Source organism: Phascolarctos cinereus, unplaced genomic scaffold, assembly GCF_003287225.1.
Source record: "Phascolarctos cinereus isolate Bilbo 61053 unplaced genomic scaffold, phaCin_HiC Scaffold_8;HRSCAF=390, whole genome shotgun sequence".
NCBI lineage: Eukaryota > Metazoa > Chordata > Mammalia > Diprotodontia > Phascolarctidae > Phascolarctos > Phascolarctos cinereus.
Genome location: NW_027556291.1, coordinates 60,473,198 through 60,491,957, shown reverse-complemented (window position 1 = coordinate 60,491,957; position 18,760 = coordinate 60,473,198). Strand labels below are relative to the sequence as shown.

At 39.5% G+C, this 18,760-nt stretch overlaps 1 protein-coding gene across 4 annotated transcripts in view; it reads right to left on the bottom strand.

Moving 5' to 3' along the window:
- RNF128 (ring finger protein 128) overlaps window positions 1-18,760 on the bottom strand; it is a 191,340-nt gene that overhangs the window by 6,842 nt on the left and 165,738 nt on the right. For 2 of the 4 annotated variants that reach the window (XM_078148064.1, XM_020967274.2), the window contains 4 exons: window positions 9,216-9,287; window positions 6,746-6,828; window positions 4,058-4,154; window positions 3,351-3,531 (listed from right to left, as the gene is read on the bottom strand). In XM_078148064.1, the coding sequence (XP_078004190.1) occupies window positions 3,351-3,531; window positions 4,058-4,154; window positions 6,746-6,828; window positions 9,216-9,287 (433 nt within the window). Of the gene's footprint in view, window positions 1-3,346; window positions 3,532-4,057; window positions 4,155-6,745; window positions 6,829-9,215; window positions 9,288-18,760 lie in introns of all 4 variants that reach the window. The other 2 variants (XM_020967275.2, XM_020967277.2) reach the window with 2 other exon arrangements.

Here is an 18,760-nt window from a genome sequence, read left to right as displayed (position 1 = left end):
TCCTTGGACATGTCACTACACATTTCTTGGCTTTAGTTTCCTCATCTCTAAATTGAGGGGGTTGGCCTAAATCAGGGCTTCTTAAACTATTTCCACTTGCTACCACTTCAGGGCTTCTTAAACTGTGGGTCGCAACTGGGTCGGGTCACAACCCACAGTGTAAGAAGTGCTGGCCTAGATGACCTCTAAGGTCCCTTCCAAGTCCAAATCAATAATCTGATGTTGTTTATCTGGGCCCTGTGACTTGAACTTATCAGTGGCAATTGGGTACTCTATCACTATCTGGGTTTTAACTGAGTATGCATCATCTTTTTCTGTCATGTCTAGTCTGTATGTTCTTGGCAGAAAAAATAGAAGTAAAATCAGATTTGGGTAGTTTTGCTTTCTCTCTGCCACCACTTTGCTGTTATCTCCCCCCTTAGCAGTGATCGCAACCCAGCAATGATTCTCCTCTTTTTTTTTTTTTCAAGAGCTTTAAAGTCTCCTCACCATTCTCTTATCATTTCTTGCCAGCGGAGCTCATCCTGAACTCAACTACTTCTGATACAGTTCTTAAAGGCTCCAGGCTTTTGCATTCATCTTCTGTACCCACCCTAGCTTCCATATGTTGTATACAACCTTCTCAAACTCCAAATTTGGCTAAGAAGTTCCCTGCGCATTCTTTAGGCAATTCCCTCTAGAACTAACTCCCAGTTGGAGCTGCTGCTCTCCATTTTCAGCATTGTATTCTTGAGAGTGACCCATCACTTCCAAGCTGCCTGGCAAAGTTGGAGGCCATGGGATTCTATCTAGCTCTCTTTGAAATCTGCTGTTCTCCAAACAGGGCATATCAGACTATGCCTCATTTCCCTCTTTTCTTCTCCTCTTCCATATCTCCTCTCAGTAGTAATGCTTATGATTTATATATTACCATGCACTTTTTTTGTTTTTTGTTATTATCTTATTTTGTGAATGCTTTTCCACCTAGACAGTAACCTCCCAAAATCAGAGGCTGTGCCATTTTTTTTCCCCGGTATTCTCACAACAGGCCAAGTACTACGCCTCAGGGGAGGGTAAATACTTGTTGAACTACCATCCATGAGACCAATAGCATATGGAAACCAAATTCTACAAACTGAATGATCATGACGGGCATAGTTTACATACAAAGCACCCAAACTGGAGATTCAAAACTACAAGTCATAGCAGTTGTTTACTTCAGATCTGCAACAAACATTCACCCCTCACCCCCACCCCCTCACTCCTCTACTCTCTCTCTCTCTCTCAATCTCTCTCTCTCTCCTCTCTCTCTCTCTCTCTCTCTCTCTCTCTCTCTCTCTCTCTCTCTCTCTCTCTCTCTCTGTATCTCCTTCATGAAAATCTGGTCTTCTCTACAGGACACAGTCAACATTAAATAACAATGATGAAGGTAGTGATGTCAAAGCAATTCATTACCATAAGCTGTAAATAAATCTCAGTTAGAGTTTTAGTGAGACGCAGCATGGCATAGTAGAGAGACAGCCAACCTCAGAGCCCAGGGAACATGGGTTCAAGTGACTCTGGACAAATCACTTAAGCACACAAACCCTGGAAAATCTCTAAGACCGTAAATTGAAGAAAAGGTGCCAACCTGCATTGGTAAAAGGAGTTACCTCATCATACATTCGTACACCAATGAAATCAGAGGTCCAGTCCCAGACAGTCCCACCCCATCCCATAGTTTCAGTGAAAAAGTATTTTTTTAAAAAATATATTGATTAAATAGTATTTTGAGCTTATAAGATATCAATCAATGGAATTGCCCAACCCTGCCCATTTTTGTTTCCCTGTCCTTGTTTTTACGCCTGCCATGCCCCCAAGTTGGGAAGTCAAACAGTCATTGGAGGTATACAATTTACTTTGGTGAGTAGAACCACTTTTTTTAATTAGAATTCTCCAGAACAATCAGCAAAGCTTTCCTAGGGCTGGGACAGAGTCAGATGAAGTAGAAATGCTCGCTCTCCCATGGTAGTTTTTTCAATGAAGTCTTCCAAGAAAACATCAATGGATTCAAACCCAATTTCTCTATAGCGCTTAGAAGAAGCCACCAATGGTCATAAGGGCACCAAAGATTTATATTAAGGGAAAGCTGATGGCTTGACAACTCTTGTTGCCCATTAGCTATTTTGTCTTGGAATTCCAAGATATGATCCAGGTTAATTTGAATAATTCAAGGCTTTCAGTAAAGGCTTACACCATGCATTATTATGATGCAGAGGTGGGCCTGGTCTCTTGAAGGCTCTGCCAACAGAGCCCAAGCTCCAGCAGGTCTTTCTGAGCTGGACAGGCTTTTAGTATAGACCCAGTGAAGGGCCTTGTTGCCTGAGGCCCAGCACATTAGAACATGCCATCCTGCCTCCCTATTTTAGAGTGTAAGATCTTGAGAGGAGGAACTGTTACATTCATTGTACTTACATCCCCAACACCAAGTACAGTGCCTGGCACATAATAGGTACTTAATAAATGCTTGTTGACTGATTGAGGGCATGGACTGGGCTGATTTCATCTTTGTATTTCCAGAATCAAACACAGTGCCTGGCATATAGGAGGCACTTAATAAATGCTTGTTGACTGATTGATTAATTGAGGGTATGGACTGTTTCTGATTTCATCTTTGTATTTCCAGCATCAAACACAGTGCCTGGCACATAATAGGTGCTTAATAAATGCTTGTAAATCAACATTGAAGTTTCTCTGTACAAGTTTCTCTTGCACATAGTTAATGACCTGTAAACCAACATTTAAACACATTGAAGGACAGGTCTTCTCATATAGAGGAACCTCATAATAATTCCTTTGGCATTTCAATGCAAGAGAAACAACATTTTACTTAAGAGTCAAAAGGCCAGGGTTCGAGACTGCCACCGAGGAGCTGTCGGACCTAGAGCAAGTCACTTAGCTTCCCTGGGACTCTATTGTCTCATCTCAAAAAAGGAGATAACAATCCTTGTCTCCACAGCTTTGTTATGAAGGTCCAAATGAGGGAGAGAGTGCTGTGAAAGCCTAGTTTATCACCATGGAAATAAACCTAAGCTCTTGCTGTGATGGTGGAAATACTGACCTTTCAATTGTCTTCAATTAATTTCATATATTTCTATATTGGAGAGTGTGTGTGTGTGTGTGTGTGTTGTGTGTGTGTGTGTGTGTGTGTGTGTGTGTGTGTTTATAGAGGTGGGTGGGAGTGGGTGTTTTACATTAGGCTCACTCTCCAATAAAAAAAAATTATGGCATGTGCCCATAAAGCAGGGGTTAGTGGGCAGCGTATGCAGTAAAGAGTGAGTTGCTTTGGGGGGCTCTTTGATGCTTGAGAAGGAACCCGAATTAATACTTGCTCTGGGACTGAGCACGCTCCTCCAGGGGTGGCTCGTCTGCACCTTGGACCGAAGCATACCCAGAAGAGGCTGTCTCGCTGTGGCTATCCTCCTCACGAGGGGAATAAGATTCTGGTGATCCATTGATGTTAGGGTTAGATCCAGCGGTTTGGAACGACACGGTTCCCGCTTCAACATCAGCCTTCAGAGAGCATGCAAACATTAAAAAAAAAAAATTCAGACTTCACGTAGTTGTGTACAAATGATCATCATTATCTTTGCTTTATTCTTCAAATGACATACTTCTAAACACACTGTAATCAGACAGAAAATTGGGCCCACAGAGGGTAAGAAAGCAGACATAAAATTGGATTGGATGGTAAATTAGCCAGGCTGGCTGGTGAGAGAGAAATAGTTAGAACCCTGCCTCAGATCTTTCTGAAAGCTGGGTCTCTACCATACTTGGCTGCCACCACCCTCTCAGGTCACCAGGAAAATGCTACACATTTTTGACTGAACTACATGTTCCCTTAGGGAGAGAGGAGAACAAGTCAGCAGGGATCTTTTTCTTCATGCTTTCAAGATTTTTACAGTTGCTCAAAGATAAACAGTCTGAGTCTAATACTCAAGACAGGTGAAGAATAAAAACAGTGCTTTCTTTGCAGCCCAAGTACATTTGTAGCAAATACCTTCGCTTCCTTGGCATGCAAAATGTAAGATGTATTTACCTCAACCCCCAAAGCTTTGAGGATATCGCATTTGCACATGGGGCAAGTCCGGTGTTCCAAGAGCCAAGGGTCAATACAGGTCTTGTGGAAAAGATGGCTACATGGTAAAAAGAAATATCTCATCATTCAACTGCTATTTGCCGAAACTCAAAAGCACTTTGCCTCCATCTGTCAATAAACATCCAAACTAGTTATGGATAACATTATCATTTTCTTTTTTTTAATTAATTTATTTTGAATTACCAACAATCACTTCCATAAGCTTTTGAGTTTTACATTTTTCTCTCCCTCCCTCCCCAAGACGGTGCACGATCTGATATAGGCTATACATATACATTCCTATTAAACATATTTTCACATTAGTGATGTAAGTAAGAATTAGAACTAATAGGAGGAAGCACCAGAAAGAGGAAACAAAACACACCAGAAGAAAAAAATAGCAAACAGTACGCTTCAACGTTATCATTTTCTTTGGTGTGTGCTCCCTGCCTGCCACTTTCTCCTTCTATGATGCATTCTCTAATGCAATAACACAATTTGTCATTGCGTTATTATCTATGAGGGAGTCCAAGTAAACTCAAGCAATTTCCTCTAAGTTCTGCATATGAAAATCTCTTCCCTATAGCTTCAGAAGGAGCTGTTCACTCACAACTAAGCAAAAATGCTAACCCAAGGCTACTGTGTATGAGGTAACTGGGTCCAACATTCCATAGCTGTATGAAATCCTTAAAAGCCTAAGTTTTTTGGGCAACGGGACACAATTGAAGATGGATGGAATGTGACTACAAAAACGGGATAAACTATCCTCAAAGCTGTCAAGAAATGTAAATCAGGGTCTTTCCTTGATAATGCAAAGTCAGTTCAGTGTGTATTATATGGATAATAAAAGCTAACATTTATGGAATGGCTAGGTGGCGCCATAGTAGACAGAGTACTAGGTCTGCAGTCAGGAAGACTTCAGTCCAAATCCTGCCTCCAATACTTACTGGCTGTGTGACCCTGGCTCAGTTTCCTCATTTATAAAACGGGAATAATAATAGCACCTATTTCATGGGGTGGTTGTACAGATTAAATGAGAGAACACCTGTAAAGTACTTTGCAAACCTTAGAGTACTATATAAATGCTATTATTATTATTATTATTATTATTATTATTATTATTATTATTGTGATGATGTTGACTTTTGTGCTTAGAATTTTCTTTCTGTATGCTAGCATATTTTCCCAGGTAGAAGTCAGACTAAATCAAAGGTTCTTAACTAGGGGTCTGTGAACTTTAAAAAAATCTATATTTTGTGATCCAAGACAATTCCAAAAGACTGATGATGGAAAATGCTGTCCATAGCCAGAGAAAGAACTATGGAGTCTGAATGCAAAATGAAGCCTACTATTTTCACTTTTTTTTTTTTTGCTTTTTGGGGTTTTTTTTGGTGTGTGGTTTTCCCCTTTTGTTCTGTTTCTTCTTTCACAACATGACTAATGTGGAAATATGTTTAACATGTTTGCACATGTATAACCTATATCAGACTGCTTGCTGTCTAGGGGAGGGAGAAAAATTTGGAACTCAAAATCTTATAAAAAATGAATGTTGAAAACTATCTTTACATGTAATTGGAAAAAATAAAATACTATTTACAAATATGTATATATATACATATATATACATATATATGTATATATATAATGATATTTCAATATATTTAGTTTCCTCTTTAATCCTCTGTATCTTATGCATTTAAAATCATCATTTTGATAAGTGACCCACAGGTTTCCCCTAGGCTGCCAAAGAAAGGTTAAGAACCCCTGGGTTAAAAGAATATAAAAAAAAAATGACAGAATTGTAATGGAGGAGGGGTACAAACTAACCAAAGACTCTGATTTCTACTTTTTCCACATGGCAGTCTTAGATGAATGAAATCACAGAAAAGTGATAAGATGAATATACTAGCATTAAATAATTTAAAATATTTACATTTAAAGAATAATAGAGAAATAAAATGTTTTTAATCTTTCTGTTTCTTGGAAACCTTGATAAAATAATTTTTCCCCCAATTCTAACTATTCTTTTTTTAAAAAATCCATTTGTTGTGTATTATTTAAAAAACATCTTTTACTGATGCCTTTTTTCTTTATATCACAAACATTTGGGTGGGTGAGTAGGGACCAAACCCTCACCTTCCTCCAAATTGAACCCTCTCTTATAACAAAGAAAAATAAGTAAGCCCTACCTTGTAGCTACCATTCTGCCCTGCTAGTCCCCCGCCTCTCTGCCATAAGGAGGCAAACTTCTGTATGATTCTCTGCCAAGCTTTTACTGACCTTTCGATTCTTTGGAGTTCAACTTCCCTTTAGTGATCTTTTCATATATATTACTGTAGTCATTATGTATACTGTTATCATTCTGCTTATTTCACTATGCATTGGCTCGCCCAGCCTCATCCCGTGAATCTTAATTTCTCATATCTTACCGCATAAAGATATTCCATCCCATTCGTATACCACAGGTTTGCTTGGTTTTTCTCCAATAATTCTCTGACCGATGGGCACTCACTTTGATTCCAGTTTCTGTTAACTGGAATGCTGCTCTGGTAGTGTGTATATATAATTACCTTCCCCTCCCTCCCCCGCCTTGAGTATATGTACAGTTCAAGAATCATTATCCAGGATACAAAAGAAAATCAAACTTACTTGCATGTTAATATGCGCACAATGTCATTTGGCCTAAATATTTCAATGCACACAGCACAGCTGTCTCCATCAGGTCCAGTTTCCTAGAGGAATTGTATAGATATTCATTATCTTTTTTACAAAATTCTTTTAAAAATCATCACCATCATTTCCTAAATCCTCTCCTCCCCCCAAAACCCAAAAGAAAAATGACACAGTGATCATGTATGTCCTTGGAGTCTCCCACCTCTCTACCCAGAAAGAAGACTGTTTCATCATCAGTCCTTGGGAGTCAATAGGGGTCAGCAATCACATTGATCTGAATTCTGCTGTCTCTGTTGTTTTTCTCTCCATTATTATGTGCCTGTTGTTCTCTGGGTTTTACTTACTTTATTTTGCATTAATTCAAACAAAGCTTCCCAAATTTCTTTGAATTCTTCACATTTGTCATTTCTTACAACACAAATACCAGAGTTTGCTAATTCATTCCCCAGATGATGAACATCCACTTTGTTTTGTGTTTGTGACTTTTTTTTTTTGGTTTTTTAGAGGCAATTAGGGTTAAGTGACTTGCCCAGGGTCCCACAGCTAGTTAACTGTTGGAGGCCAGTTTTGAACTCAGGGCCTTCTGACTCCAAGGCCAGAGCTCTAGCCACTGCACTGTCCCTTTCCCTCTGTTTTTGATCTCCTTTGGGGGCAGGACCCAGTAATGCATGAACAATTTAGTCACTTCCTTATCACAGTTCCAAATGGTTTTCTATTGTTTTTCTTATTATTAGTGATTTGTAGCATTTTTTTTTCATATGGTAGTTTGCATTTCTTCTGCCGTAAACTGTTTATCTCCTTTGATGGCTATTGGGGAATTGATGGTGGCCTTATATATTTGTATCAATTTCCTATATATCTTGATAGTGGATTTTTCTCCGAGGTTTGATGCAAAGAGGTTTTCCCAATAGAGGTAATGATTTTGTTTTTGCACTAGCTTTTATGAGTATGGAATAAAAATCATCTATTTTTCTTTTACGATCACCAAATATCCCTTGCTTAGTTAATAATTTCTCCCTAACCAGAGTTTTGAAAGAAATCTTTTCATGTTTTTTTTTTATGACGTGACCTTTGATGCTTAGGTCACATCTATTTAGAGCATTTTGAGATATATTCTGTGAGATGCTGACTGGACCTAATTTTTGGATAAACTGCTTTCCTGATTTCCTAAGAGTCCTTTCCCAAGTAAGCTACTTGTATTCTTGGGTTTACTGGACCTTGGATTACTGTGCTTGACAGCTTCTGGGTCTTGTTTGTCCATCCTATCTACTGACCTGCATTTGTATTTTTTAATCAGTATCAAGGTCAGGTTGTACCAAACCCTCTTCATTCCTACTTTTTCCCATTTTTCTTCCTTAAGAATTCAGACCTTCCGTTTCTTCAAATGAATTTTTATTATTTTCTCAAGCTCTCTGATATTTATTACTAGGACTTTGATTTTTAAAAATCCATCAAATTATATGGTAAAATCAGAATATAACCTGTATAGCAGACACAACTTCTTCTGGGAATGGGAAACACGATAGAAGAAAGTATCACCAAGGGACTATCTAATTTACAAGTTCTTTTTTTCCTTTTAATTTCATTTCTAAATTCTTTCCCTCCCTCCATCCCTTCCCTCACCCAGTGAGAAGGCAAGAAATATGATACCCATTATATACATAGACCAGTAAATTTTCAAAAGGCATGACCACTTGGCCAACTAACGAGGTAACAACTACAGCAACATTTGGCACTGATTTTAAAACTTCCCTTGATATTTGTGTACGAGTTGTAATCCACAAAATACCCTTTTATAGAAATTCTACTCAAATTTCTAATGGGGAACTTTTTCGTTAATCAGTCCTAGCTTAGGACTAGCTATTCTACCTCCTGAAAAGTGGCCATCCAATTCTTACTACTTAGACATCAAGGAGATGAGGATATACTTTCATTTTGGAGTTCATAGCTATGATTTCATGGGTGGAGGGAACTCCTGGTGTGGAAACTCCCTCTACTAATAAAGACCCATGACTTAGAGAGTAGCCAGATGCACTGAGAGGTTAAGTGATTTTCCCATGGTCATATAATTAGTACATACAAGGGTCAGACCTCAAACCTAGGTCTTCCTAACTTAAGACTGGCTGCCCTCTGTCTAGTACTCTAGATGGCCTCTCAGGAAACATTTGGGACTTACAGAAGTCAATGTCTAGTATGCTTTGGTGGAAAATGTAACTTGTAAGGGGCAGCTAGGTGGTGAAGTGGATAGAGCTCTGGCCCTGGAGTGAGGAGGATCTGAATTCAAATCTGACCTCAGATACTTGACACTTACTAGCTGTGTGACCTTTGGCAAGTCACTTAACCCTGATTGCCTGGGGATGGGGTGGGGGGGTGGGGGAGGGGGAGTAACCTGCTTCAGGTTCTGGATAGTGGGGTTTTAAACAGCAATTCAAAGCATTCCAAGTACCTTGTCTCCATGTTTCAGAGCCCGCAGCTGAAGCTTCCCAATAGCTCTTTTAGCATCCGCTTTCAGTTGTCTCTGTCGTAAAACATATTAAATAAAAATGAGGAAAACAGTATTTTTTTCTACAGAAATGAGATATAAAAGGAATGACAAATATCAGTAAAGTCGCATTAAAGAAAGTAATGTTTTTCTTAGGTAAAAGATCTCAGTTAGCCATAGAAAAGTTTCATTTATATCTAGCACCTCTGGGAAGTGATATTGTTGAATCTAGTAAATTTCCAAGCTAAATAAAAGACTAAAATTTACATTTTTTTCTTTTCCTTTTATTTTTTTGGGGGAATTTTTTTGGTGTGGAAAGACTCCCACCACTGACACAGATAAGCAAGCCTATAGCCTGAGAGATGTGTCTTGAAGCATTCTGAGGCTAAGTAACTTCAGGGTCATACAGTCGGTATGTGTCATAGGGAAGACTTGAATCCAGATCTTCTTGACTCTAAGGCCAGCCACTACACCATTGTGCATCTTACTCAAATACCAACTGTAAAAGGTGTTGGGGTTTTTTTTTTTTGCCTTTTGGTTGGAAATCTTTTAGAAACATGCTTCCCTGTTTTAAAATATGGCAGCTGTTTTTCAAAATTTTGAGTTTCAGCTACCATATTTTAAAAGAGGGAAGCATATTTCTGTTTAAAATATACGGTAGCCAAAGTCAAAATGTTTAAAAATGAATTTTCAAAATTGTTTTTACTTGTAATTGGGAAAAAATAAAATACTGAATTTAAAAAAAGAAAAAAAATAGTAGCTGTAGCTAGAGGGGCATGTGGGAAAAGAGGCCCCTAACCTCTACTCAGTGGTGGCTTTCCTGACCTTCCCTAGTCATGTGGGGAACCAGTACTTTCCCTGTATATCTGGCATCATTTCAACCTTACAAAGACTTTAAAGAATTTCAGTATGCCAACATGGTAGTTGCACAAATTTGCCACCTTAAATGTGGAAGTTAGCAAATAAAATGAATTTTAGTATCCTTGAGCTAAAGTTATTTACCACGGAATCAACTTTTGAGACATCTCATCGGGCAGGTTTCAGTAAAACAGTACTAAAACAGTATTTCTTTAAGGTTTTCTATGTTACATGAGACTTGACTGCCTTTTGACACAAAGACAAAGTTCAAACCCAGATGTTACTCCCTGTAAAGTCTTCATACATGATTAATTGTCCATGTAATTCATTGAGCTGTAACAGAGTTAAATTTAAATGGGGTTACAATGAAGAGATTTTAATAACCCAGTGACATGAAATACCCCCATTTCCAAGTGAGACAAATGTGACAGCAAATATGAAGCATTCCACTGCGTGCAGAACACTACGCTTTGTGCTTGGGGACACGTTTTAAAAGAGACATAAAATATGGTTTGTTTATTTAAAGAGTTTAACGAGTCTTAGGGAGAAAAGGCACCAACAGAGAGAGCTATGCTATCAGATATTAAATGTTAAATACATTACTGAGTTACATAATCAAGTTCTATGGGCGATCTGATGGAAGGGGAAGCTTATGCTTTCAGGCTCTCTAATTGCCAGCCAAACTGAACTACTTGCTACCCCTCATGTGTAATATGCTTTTGCACTGGCTGTCCCCCCCCCTGCCTGGAATGCACTTGCTCTTCTTCCATCTCTTAGAATCCCTGGCTTCCTCTGACATTTGGCTCAAGTACTCTGGAGGAGAGAGTGAGGCTAATGACTTTTCCCAGCTCTGCCTCACTTAAATCCAATTTACAAGCAAGTCAAGACATTACCCCCATGATGTCATTCGTCCTCTTTGAGAGCAAAGGATGAACAAGAAGAAGCACTATTTCCTGTTATCTTCCTACTATCAGGACTATCTTATCTCCCATGGTTTTCGGGCTCTTCCCTTGGTTAATGACTTTGTATATATTTCATATTTACCTATGTACCTGTTATTTTCTACTTACTTGAGGTCAAGGACTTGTTTTTGACTTTGCATCTCAGTGAGTAGCATAGATTTGGGCGCGGCGTAGGCACTTAATAAATATTTGGGGAATGAGTGAGAATGAATGAAAGACCATCACCAACTAGGGAGAGGGAATCAGGGCCAAAATCCACTTCCCCTCTGTTCCTAAAGCATGCACTGGAAAGCTAAAGGGACTTGACTGATTGTGGCAAAAAAAAAAAAAAGGACACTGGGCTCAGGGCAGCCAGAAGACCTAGTTTCTCTAGCAATTTTATATCTTTATTTTTTTTCCTGTGGCAATTTTAGCCACTAACTTGTGACCTTGGGCAAGTTCTTTGGGTCTCATTTCCCTTACTTGGCCAACTGTAGATGATCTCTAAGGTCCCTTCATGCTCTATAACTGTATGACTCAGTGATTTCTCCCATCAGTAACTTCATCTAGAGCCAACGTAATAGATTTCTCCTTACATGCCCTCTCTAGTCTCATGAGCCTCTTGGATGCAGTTACATGGCGGCAAACATCAATCTTCAGGTTAGGTACGTGAAGACAAAAAAAAACACGAATTTTTCCAATTACCTGAACATCTGCCTTAGTGAGTTTTAAATTGTTTTAGTTAGATGCCAGGAACCCATTTGACGAACTTAGTCATACAAGGTAGCATGGGACCATAGCCTAACAAATGTAATTCCCATCACCGTAAACTCTTTGCATTTTTGTTAGGTTTTCATCAGAAATTTGGAACAAGCACTGGCAACTGTAAACAGGAGAAAAATGGACACAATCTGCATACATATCCCTTTTGGATTTCAATTCTCATATGATATACCCAAGAGATATAGGGTGGCATCAAGGTTACCAAGCTTAAGTGACGTTCAGATAACCATCCTCTTTCCTGCTATTTTTCTTCCTCAAATGCCACAAAATAGAAGAGGAAAACCACAGCAGTAACAGAAGCATTTGAAACTGGGCATCAGAATTATGTTATATATTGGGGGGGGGCATTCCTGCCTAGCACAAACAACAAGAATAAAAGTGTTTCTAGCCCTAACTGCACTTTCAATTATAAATATGCTACATTTAGTAAAATTAGGCTGTCATATACAGGGTGGCCCAAAAGTCTTAAGGTTTGATAGGTATAATAGCTTAAGACTGTACTAAGACTTTTGGGACATGCTAAATGCAAATATATAACTCAATTTTTGAATCTAATTTAAATAACGTGGAAGAAGGATAGTAGAATACAGAAAGTGCTGGACCTGGCATCCAGAGAGGCCTGCTTGTTTCACCTTTGACGATGAGTGACCAGAGGCAAGTCATCCAACTTAAACTTAACGGCCAGTATTTCTATAATATACTTTACATTCGATTCTTACAACCACCCTGAGAGGTATGTACCATTATTATCTCATTTTACATGAGTAAGATGAGGCTAAGAACAGCTATGTAAATTTGCCCAGGATCGTACAGACTATGTACGTATGTATATGTGTGTGTGTGTCAGAAGGAGGCTTTGAACTCCTGACTCCAATCCAGTGTTCTATCCACTTCACCACAAAAGGGTATAATAATATCAGTACAACCTATTTCATAGTATAATTAAAATCAAATGAGAAAATGAATATTAAAATGCTCTTGTAAACTTTTTAAAAACACTATGCACATACGTGTTGGCTAATAATTTTATTTACTTATTTATTTTTCTACTATTTTATTTATTTATTTATTTTTGGCTAATAATTTTTAAAGAGGGTCTCAGGTTATTCTTGTGGAAATGATGGGACTTTTTTTTTTTTTTTGCAAGGCAATGGGGTGAAGTGACTTGCCCAGAGTCACACAGCTAGTAAGTGTCAAGTGACTGAGGCCAGATTTGAACTCAGGTCTTCCTGAATCCAGGGCCAGTGCTATGGTGGGACTTTTGATGTGGGCTAGGTGAACTTAAAATCAGTTGAGTAGTTGGACCTGAAGAATAGTCATTGATGACTTGGTTTCCAATTGGAAAGAGGCCTTTAGTAAAGGGACCCAAGGGTCTTGTGCTTAGTCTTGTGCTAGTCAATATTTTTATCTATGGCTGAGATGAAGGCACAATCATTAATGGATCAGCAAGCATTTTTTTTAAAGACTTTCCAGGTATTAAGCCCCGAACAATGCAAAGACAGGAGGGATAGCCGATATGTCAGAGGAAGAACAAAAAAATCTCCAAAGGCTAGAGCAGGGGTCATTAAATGATGGCCAAAGGCCAAAAATCTAGCCTCTTGCTGTTTCTGTACAGCTCATGAGCTTTTTGGTGAGGCCATCGGGGTTAAGTGACTTGCTCAAGGTCACATAGCTAGTAAGCATCAAGTGTCTGAGGCTGGATTTGAACTCAGATCTTCCTGACTCCAAGACCAGAGCTCTCTCCACTGCACCACCTAAGTGCCCCCACTAAGAAGGATTTTGACATTTTTAGATACAATAAAATCTTATTTAAAAACATTAAAAATTTTTTTTTCTTAGTTTATCAGCCCCCTGGACTAGAGTGTTGGGCCAAAGTGAATAAGATGAACTTCGGTAAGGATTCAATAGGAAGTTTGTGCTTGAATGCAAAAAAAAATTGACTTCCTAAGTTGTACCAGTATAAGATGTGAGAGGCATGGCTAGGCAACCAATAGTTCATTTGAAAAGATGAGCCCAATGAGTCGAGACAGTGATGTAGTGCCTGGCACATGGTAATAAAGAATAACAAATGCATGTTCATCCACTGATCACTGTGGGGTCTCCATGATTTCAATGATGTGGTAGAGATCATAATCCATCAATATTTTCTCATCCCAGACAAGTCTTGCCATGTCTTCCCACAAATCCTCTACTTGACATGCTGGGGTCCTTTGTCAAAATTTCAACCTGGGGTAGATAGCAATGGAGCCCTGCAGGCTGTCCATTGGCTATCCCCTGCTCTCATGTGACTCAGCCACCTGTTCTTTCAGTTGTACCTTGTTCTCTTAATATCTTACACCAGGGGTGGGGAAACTACAGCCTCGAGGCCACACATGGCCCTCTAGGTCCTCAAATACGGCTCTCTGACTGAGGCCCTCTGTAAAGTTTGGATTGCCTTTTAGATGACCCGAAATATTTGCTTCTTTGGAGAATGAAATAGGACTTTGAAGGCTCTTCTCCAACAAGATATCTCTCTTCCCACCATGCATTATGACAGAGCCACAGGGATAATTTTATTTGACTCCCTTCCAAGTAGAAGTATCAAGTGAGGCATGAAGTAAGTTAGACTTAACCCAAAAGGGCTCACCACTGTCATGGAAGATGTCCAGCACAGAGTCAAAATGGAAGAGGGACTCCATACAGATGATAAGGTCCTTGAGATGTTGTTTGTGGATGACATTGTGCTATTACATCAAGCCTTAGAATATTTCAAAGCCTTATGGAGATCTATAATATTTCACAGAAGTTTAGACTAACTATCCACACAGGAAAAACCAAGTGGATAAAGAATGGCTGGTGTTCAGACTATGATATACAGTTGGCTGGATAAGTCATAGAGCCCACCCTAGGCCTAGAATGGAAAAATGAGAAAGAAGATTGGATTATATCTCGGAACCTGCATGGTGGTTTTATTGACTCTACCCTTCTCCCTGAAACAAAGGCTATCATTCTAATACCAATATTGTTCCACTAGAGTCAATTCTCTGTAGTGAATGAGTTGGGCATTGAGTCAAGAAGACCTGGGTTCAAACCTCACCGCTGACACTACCTGTTTAACCCTAGTCATTTGTTTTTTACTGAGGAGAAACAAAAATTAAAAAAACAAAAACATGTGCATCTCAAGTAACTCTCTAGGATTTAATAGAAAATCACCAATATGTTGTTTCCACACTGGGAAGTTTCCATACTAAGGAAATCACAGATCCTTCACAAGGAAATCCTTGTATATTCATCCAATGAAAACTTGAGTTTGTCTTCAAGTATTTGGAAGGCAGTCACATGGAAAAGGGTTTAGACTTGTTCTGCTTGGCCCAGGAGGGCAGAAGAAGTAGCAGAAAAGTAGACTTAGGCCTGATATCAGCACAGATACCGAACAATTTGGTTTAGGGCCAGTGATCTCAGTACTGATGCAGATCAGCAATTCTCCTATAGCTCAGAGTTGCCTGGGGAATCAAAAAGATCAAACAGTAGTTCAAGATCAAAGCTTGTGAGTGTAACTCTGTGTGTGTGTGTGTGTGTGTGTGTGTGTGTGTGTGTGTGTGAGAGAGAGAGAGAGAGAGAGAGAGAGAGAGAGAGAGAGAGAGAGAGAGAGAGAGAAAACCAAGATCAGAGCTCTCCTAACAATTAGGATGGTCTGGCTTCTGAAGTAGTGAGTTCCTTCTCTCTGGAGGTCTTCAGGCGAAGCTTGGATGAAAGCTCATCAGGTATATGGTAGAAACGAGCCTTGTTCACGTTTGTGGTTCACCTACATGGCTTCTGACTGACTTCCTTTGCAACTGAGATTCAGGTGAGAGAGTATGCCTTAGGGCTGAGGAATGGGAACAAACCACTTCAAAGATCAATTACTAGAGCTGATCCCATTTCTTCCTCTTCCTCCTTCCTCTTCCTCCTCTTCTTCTGCCACTATTGCCTTCTTTGTAAAGAGGGGAGGGAAGCAAAGAAAGGAACTTTTGGATTGTCTCTTTGAATTCAGACCAGGTATTAAGTGAATCTTGTTAGTATCATTTTTAATTCTTCGTATATCAAGTTGTCCTTAACGTATGAAGGAAGATCTGAAAATTCAATCCTGTTCAGTAACAAGCACCTACTATAATTTGTTCCAATTCCTGTCAAAACACTCCCTTCTACTATACCAGTTAAAGGTAATTTTTTATACCACCTGTCAATACTAATATTAAAAGTGCTTTCTCTCTCGACCAAAAAATGTAGAAACAAAGCTCACGGACTCTTGAACCTTGGTCACATTCTTAATAAAATTATCTGGGAAATATCACAGAATTTTAGAGTTGGAGGAGACCCCAGAGATGATAAGGCTGAACTTCCTGATTTTCTAAATCCAGAAACTGACGCACTGAGGAAAATCACTGAAATGATTTTCTTAATGTCCCATAGTGATAAAGCTGGGATACTACCAGCCCAAGGATGAATGGGTTAGAGGTCATATTGTTCAGAGGCAGGACTTTTGAGGCTGACTGTCCCACTGTGCCCTAACCTTCTAGAAATCACACACTGAGGGCTAGCTGGGCCTGTGCCGTGTGCAAGGCAGGATGAACTTCAGCCAACTTGGCTGCCCAACTAAGCAGCAGGAACTTGGTCAAATTGAATGTGCAAAGGTAAAAATGTAAACAAGGAAAACATGCCTAACAACATGCAAGGGGGAGGAGACATAGATTAAGCTGCCTGCTCATTATGTACATTTCCCAACCAGCTGGAGTTTTGCCTTTAGAGGGCGTCTGATTTTGGTTTAAGGCAAAGGTGCCACTTTTCCCCCTTAGACAAGCTTGGGGGAAAATAACAGAGAAGGAAGTATTTGGGTTTTTTTTTTTAATTTTTGTTTCTTCTCATTAAAAAACAAATGTCATTCAACACTTTTATGGGAGAGGTGTCAGGAAATCAATTTTCACTGGAGAAAAATGAAGGCCAGGTAGCAAAAGTACTATCAGAGGGGGAATGTTGAAGGTTGTCACTGCTTAGTCTAAGCACCTTCAACGCTTCTTAAGACTTCTGGGTACTGGTCTTTGAAAGCAGCTATCTATGTAACCTAACATTTTATTTACTCACTGGCCTCACCTATTTGTTTAGGCAGATTGTCCCGGGTCTTCTAGTACAGAACGATTAAAGTAGGGTAAGTGGCTGCATTACTGGAACGTTATGACACTGTGTTTCTTTTAAAAACAATTCTAGGACTCCATGACAGAATTTTCACTAATTTCAATGGATACATTTTATTAATATAAATTAGTGCCTTAGAAGCTAGTGATGTCAGGAATGGGGTTGTTAATACTCTTTCTTGGAGACATGTTTGAAGCTTGCCCACCAGAGATTAGAGCTTTGTGACTGTTTCCTAAAGCTTCCTAGCGATTTCCTTTTGTTCTCTGATGCAACGTGTCTCTGGGCAGCCCCCAAAACAGAAGTCTCCCCTATTGATTTTGGTGTGCGTTAGGGGTAATTTTTTGCCACTACTGACAATAGATCGGGGGTGTCTGCACCTTGGTGTCCAGCGGAGCAAACCACAATTGGTTGGTTCATTTGTATAAACTATTTACCATAATGTGGGAGAGACTGGGTAAAAACTTTACAAATGTAGCACCTGGAGCTACCCCCTATAACTCACAGAGCAGGTATTCCAGGGAATAGCTACCACAAGTTCAAGATACTCTCTTGAGTATCCTAAAAAAAAACAAACTGTAGCCAAGGACTCAGAAGTATTTACCTCTAATAGTTGGCCAGAGAGTACGAGTTCAAAGCAAGGGTACTGAATGAATAGGCACAGTAAGAAAAGTAGCAACAAAATATTTCCCCTATGAACCTGGGGCAGACTCTCATACAAATACAGCACCAGTGGGAAGAGAGGACCCATGGATGGAATACATATGGAAAAGGCACATACGTTGGGAACACGTGGCCAACGCCCATGTGTGGAGGAGGGGCAACTTGTGATACTGACAATGCAGCACCATGATATCACTGCATGGCTCCCCAGTGGTGGAATAGCCTCTGGTTGAATGGCTCTCATTGCCTCCACTGGATGGGACTTGGCAGGACAGGTCTCCTTGGGACCCTACTTGCTACACACTGCTAAAGCCTCCCCTTAGGGGGAATTTTCCTATGTTGTCTTGCTTCTGAAGTCCCTCAGAAGCAGGAGATTCTCAACCCCAGGTGCTAAGGCTCTTTAGAACAAAATATCAGCTACTCCCAGCAAACTAATGTTGCCCTTAAGCTTAGTCTTTTTTTTTCAGTCTTTTCCTGGTCCAGGGTCTTGGGTCCCTCTGTTGGAACCTTCATTCTAGCTTATGGTGAGTATTCCATATACATCTCAATTTTTATCTCTGAGGGAGACTATAAGCCAGGTAATGGTTTTGCCCAATAGCTTTCAAATGGTTTCAGAATTTCTGGCTCTCCAGTTTTCAAACTCTGAGTTTCTTCTCTCTTTTTGTGTGATGAATAGATGGAATAAAGACACAGTGGCAAGCAAAGACAAAGACATTGTCTTCTACTTGCCAAATCAAGTGCTCCTGGTCCTTTCCAATACAGAGATAGTCAGCCAGAAGCCTCAAAGAGCTTTCAGTCAAGGCTTCTCAGAAAGATTTGGTAAATTATAGATGTATAGTATAGATATTTAAGGGTGCTTTCTGGTTTCATTTTCCAGTTTAATCAAAAGTTCTTTTTTGTATTGGTCTTGACCATTTAGAAGGGAAATCCTTTTCACCTAAGCCCCAGCTCTAATCTTCTCTGGTTAAAATGGCCACTGGGACCCCGATTCAGTGGCATCCCATGGATTCTGTTGCCTCTGACATACCTGTATTTCACTTCTCAGAAGGAAGTAATTTTCCATTGCTGTTTCATTGGTTTTCAAACTTACTTTTTCTTTCTTTCTCTTTCTCGTTC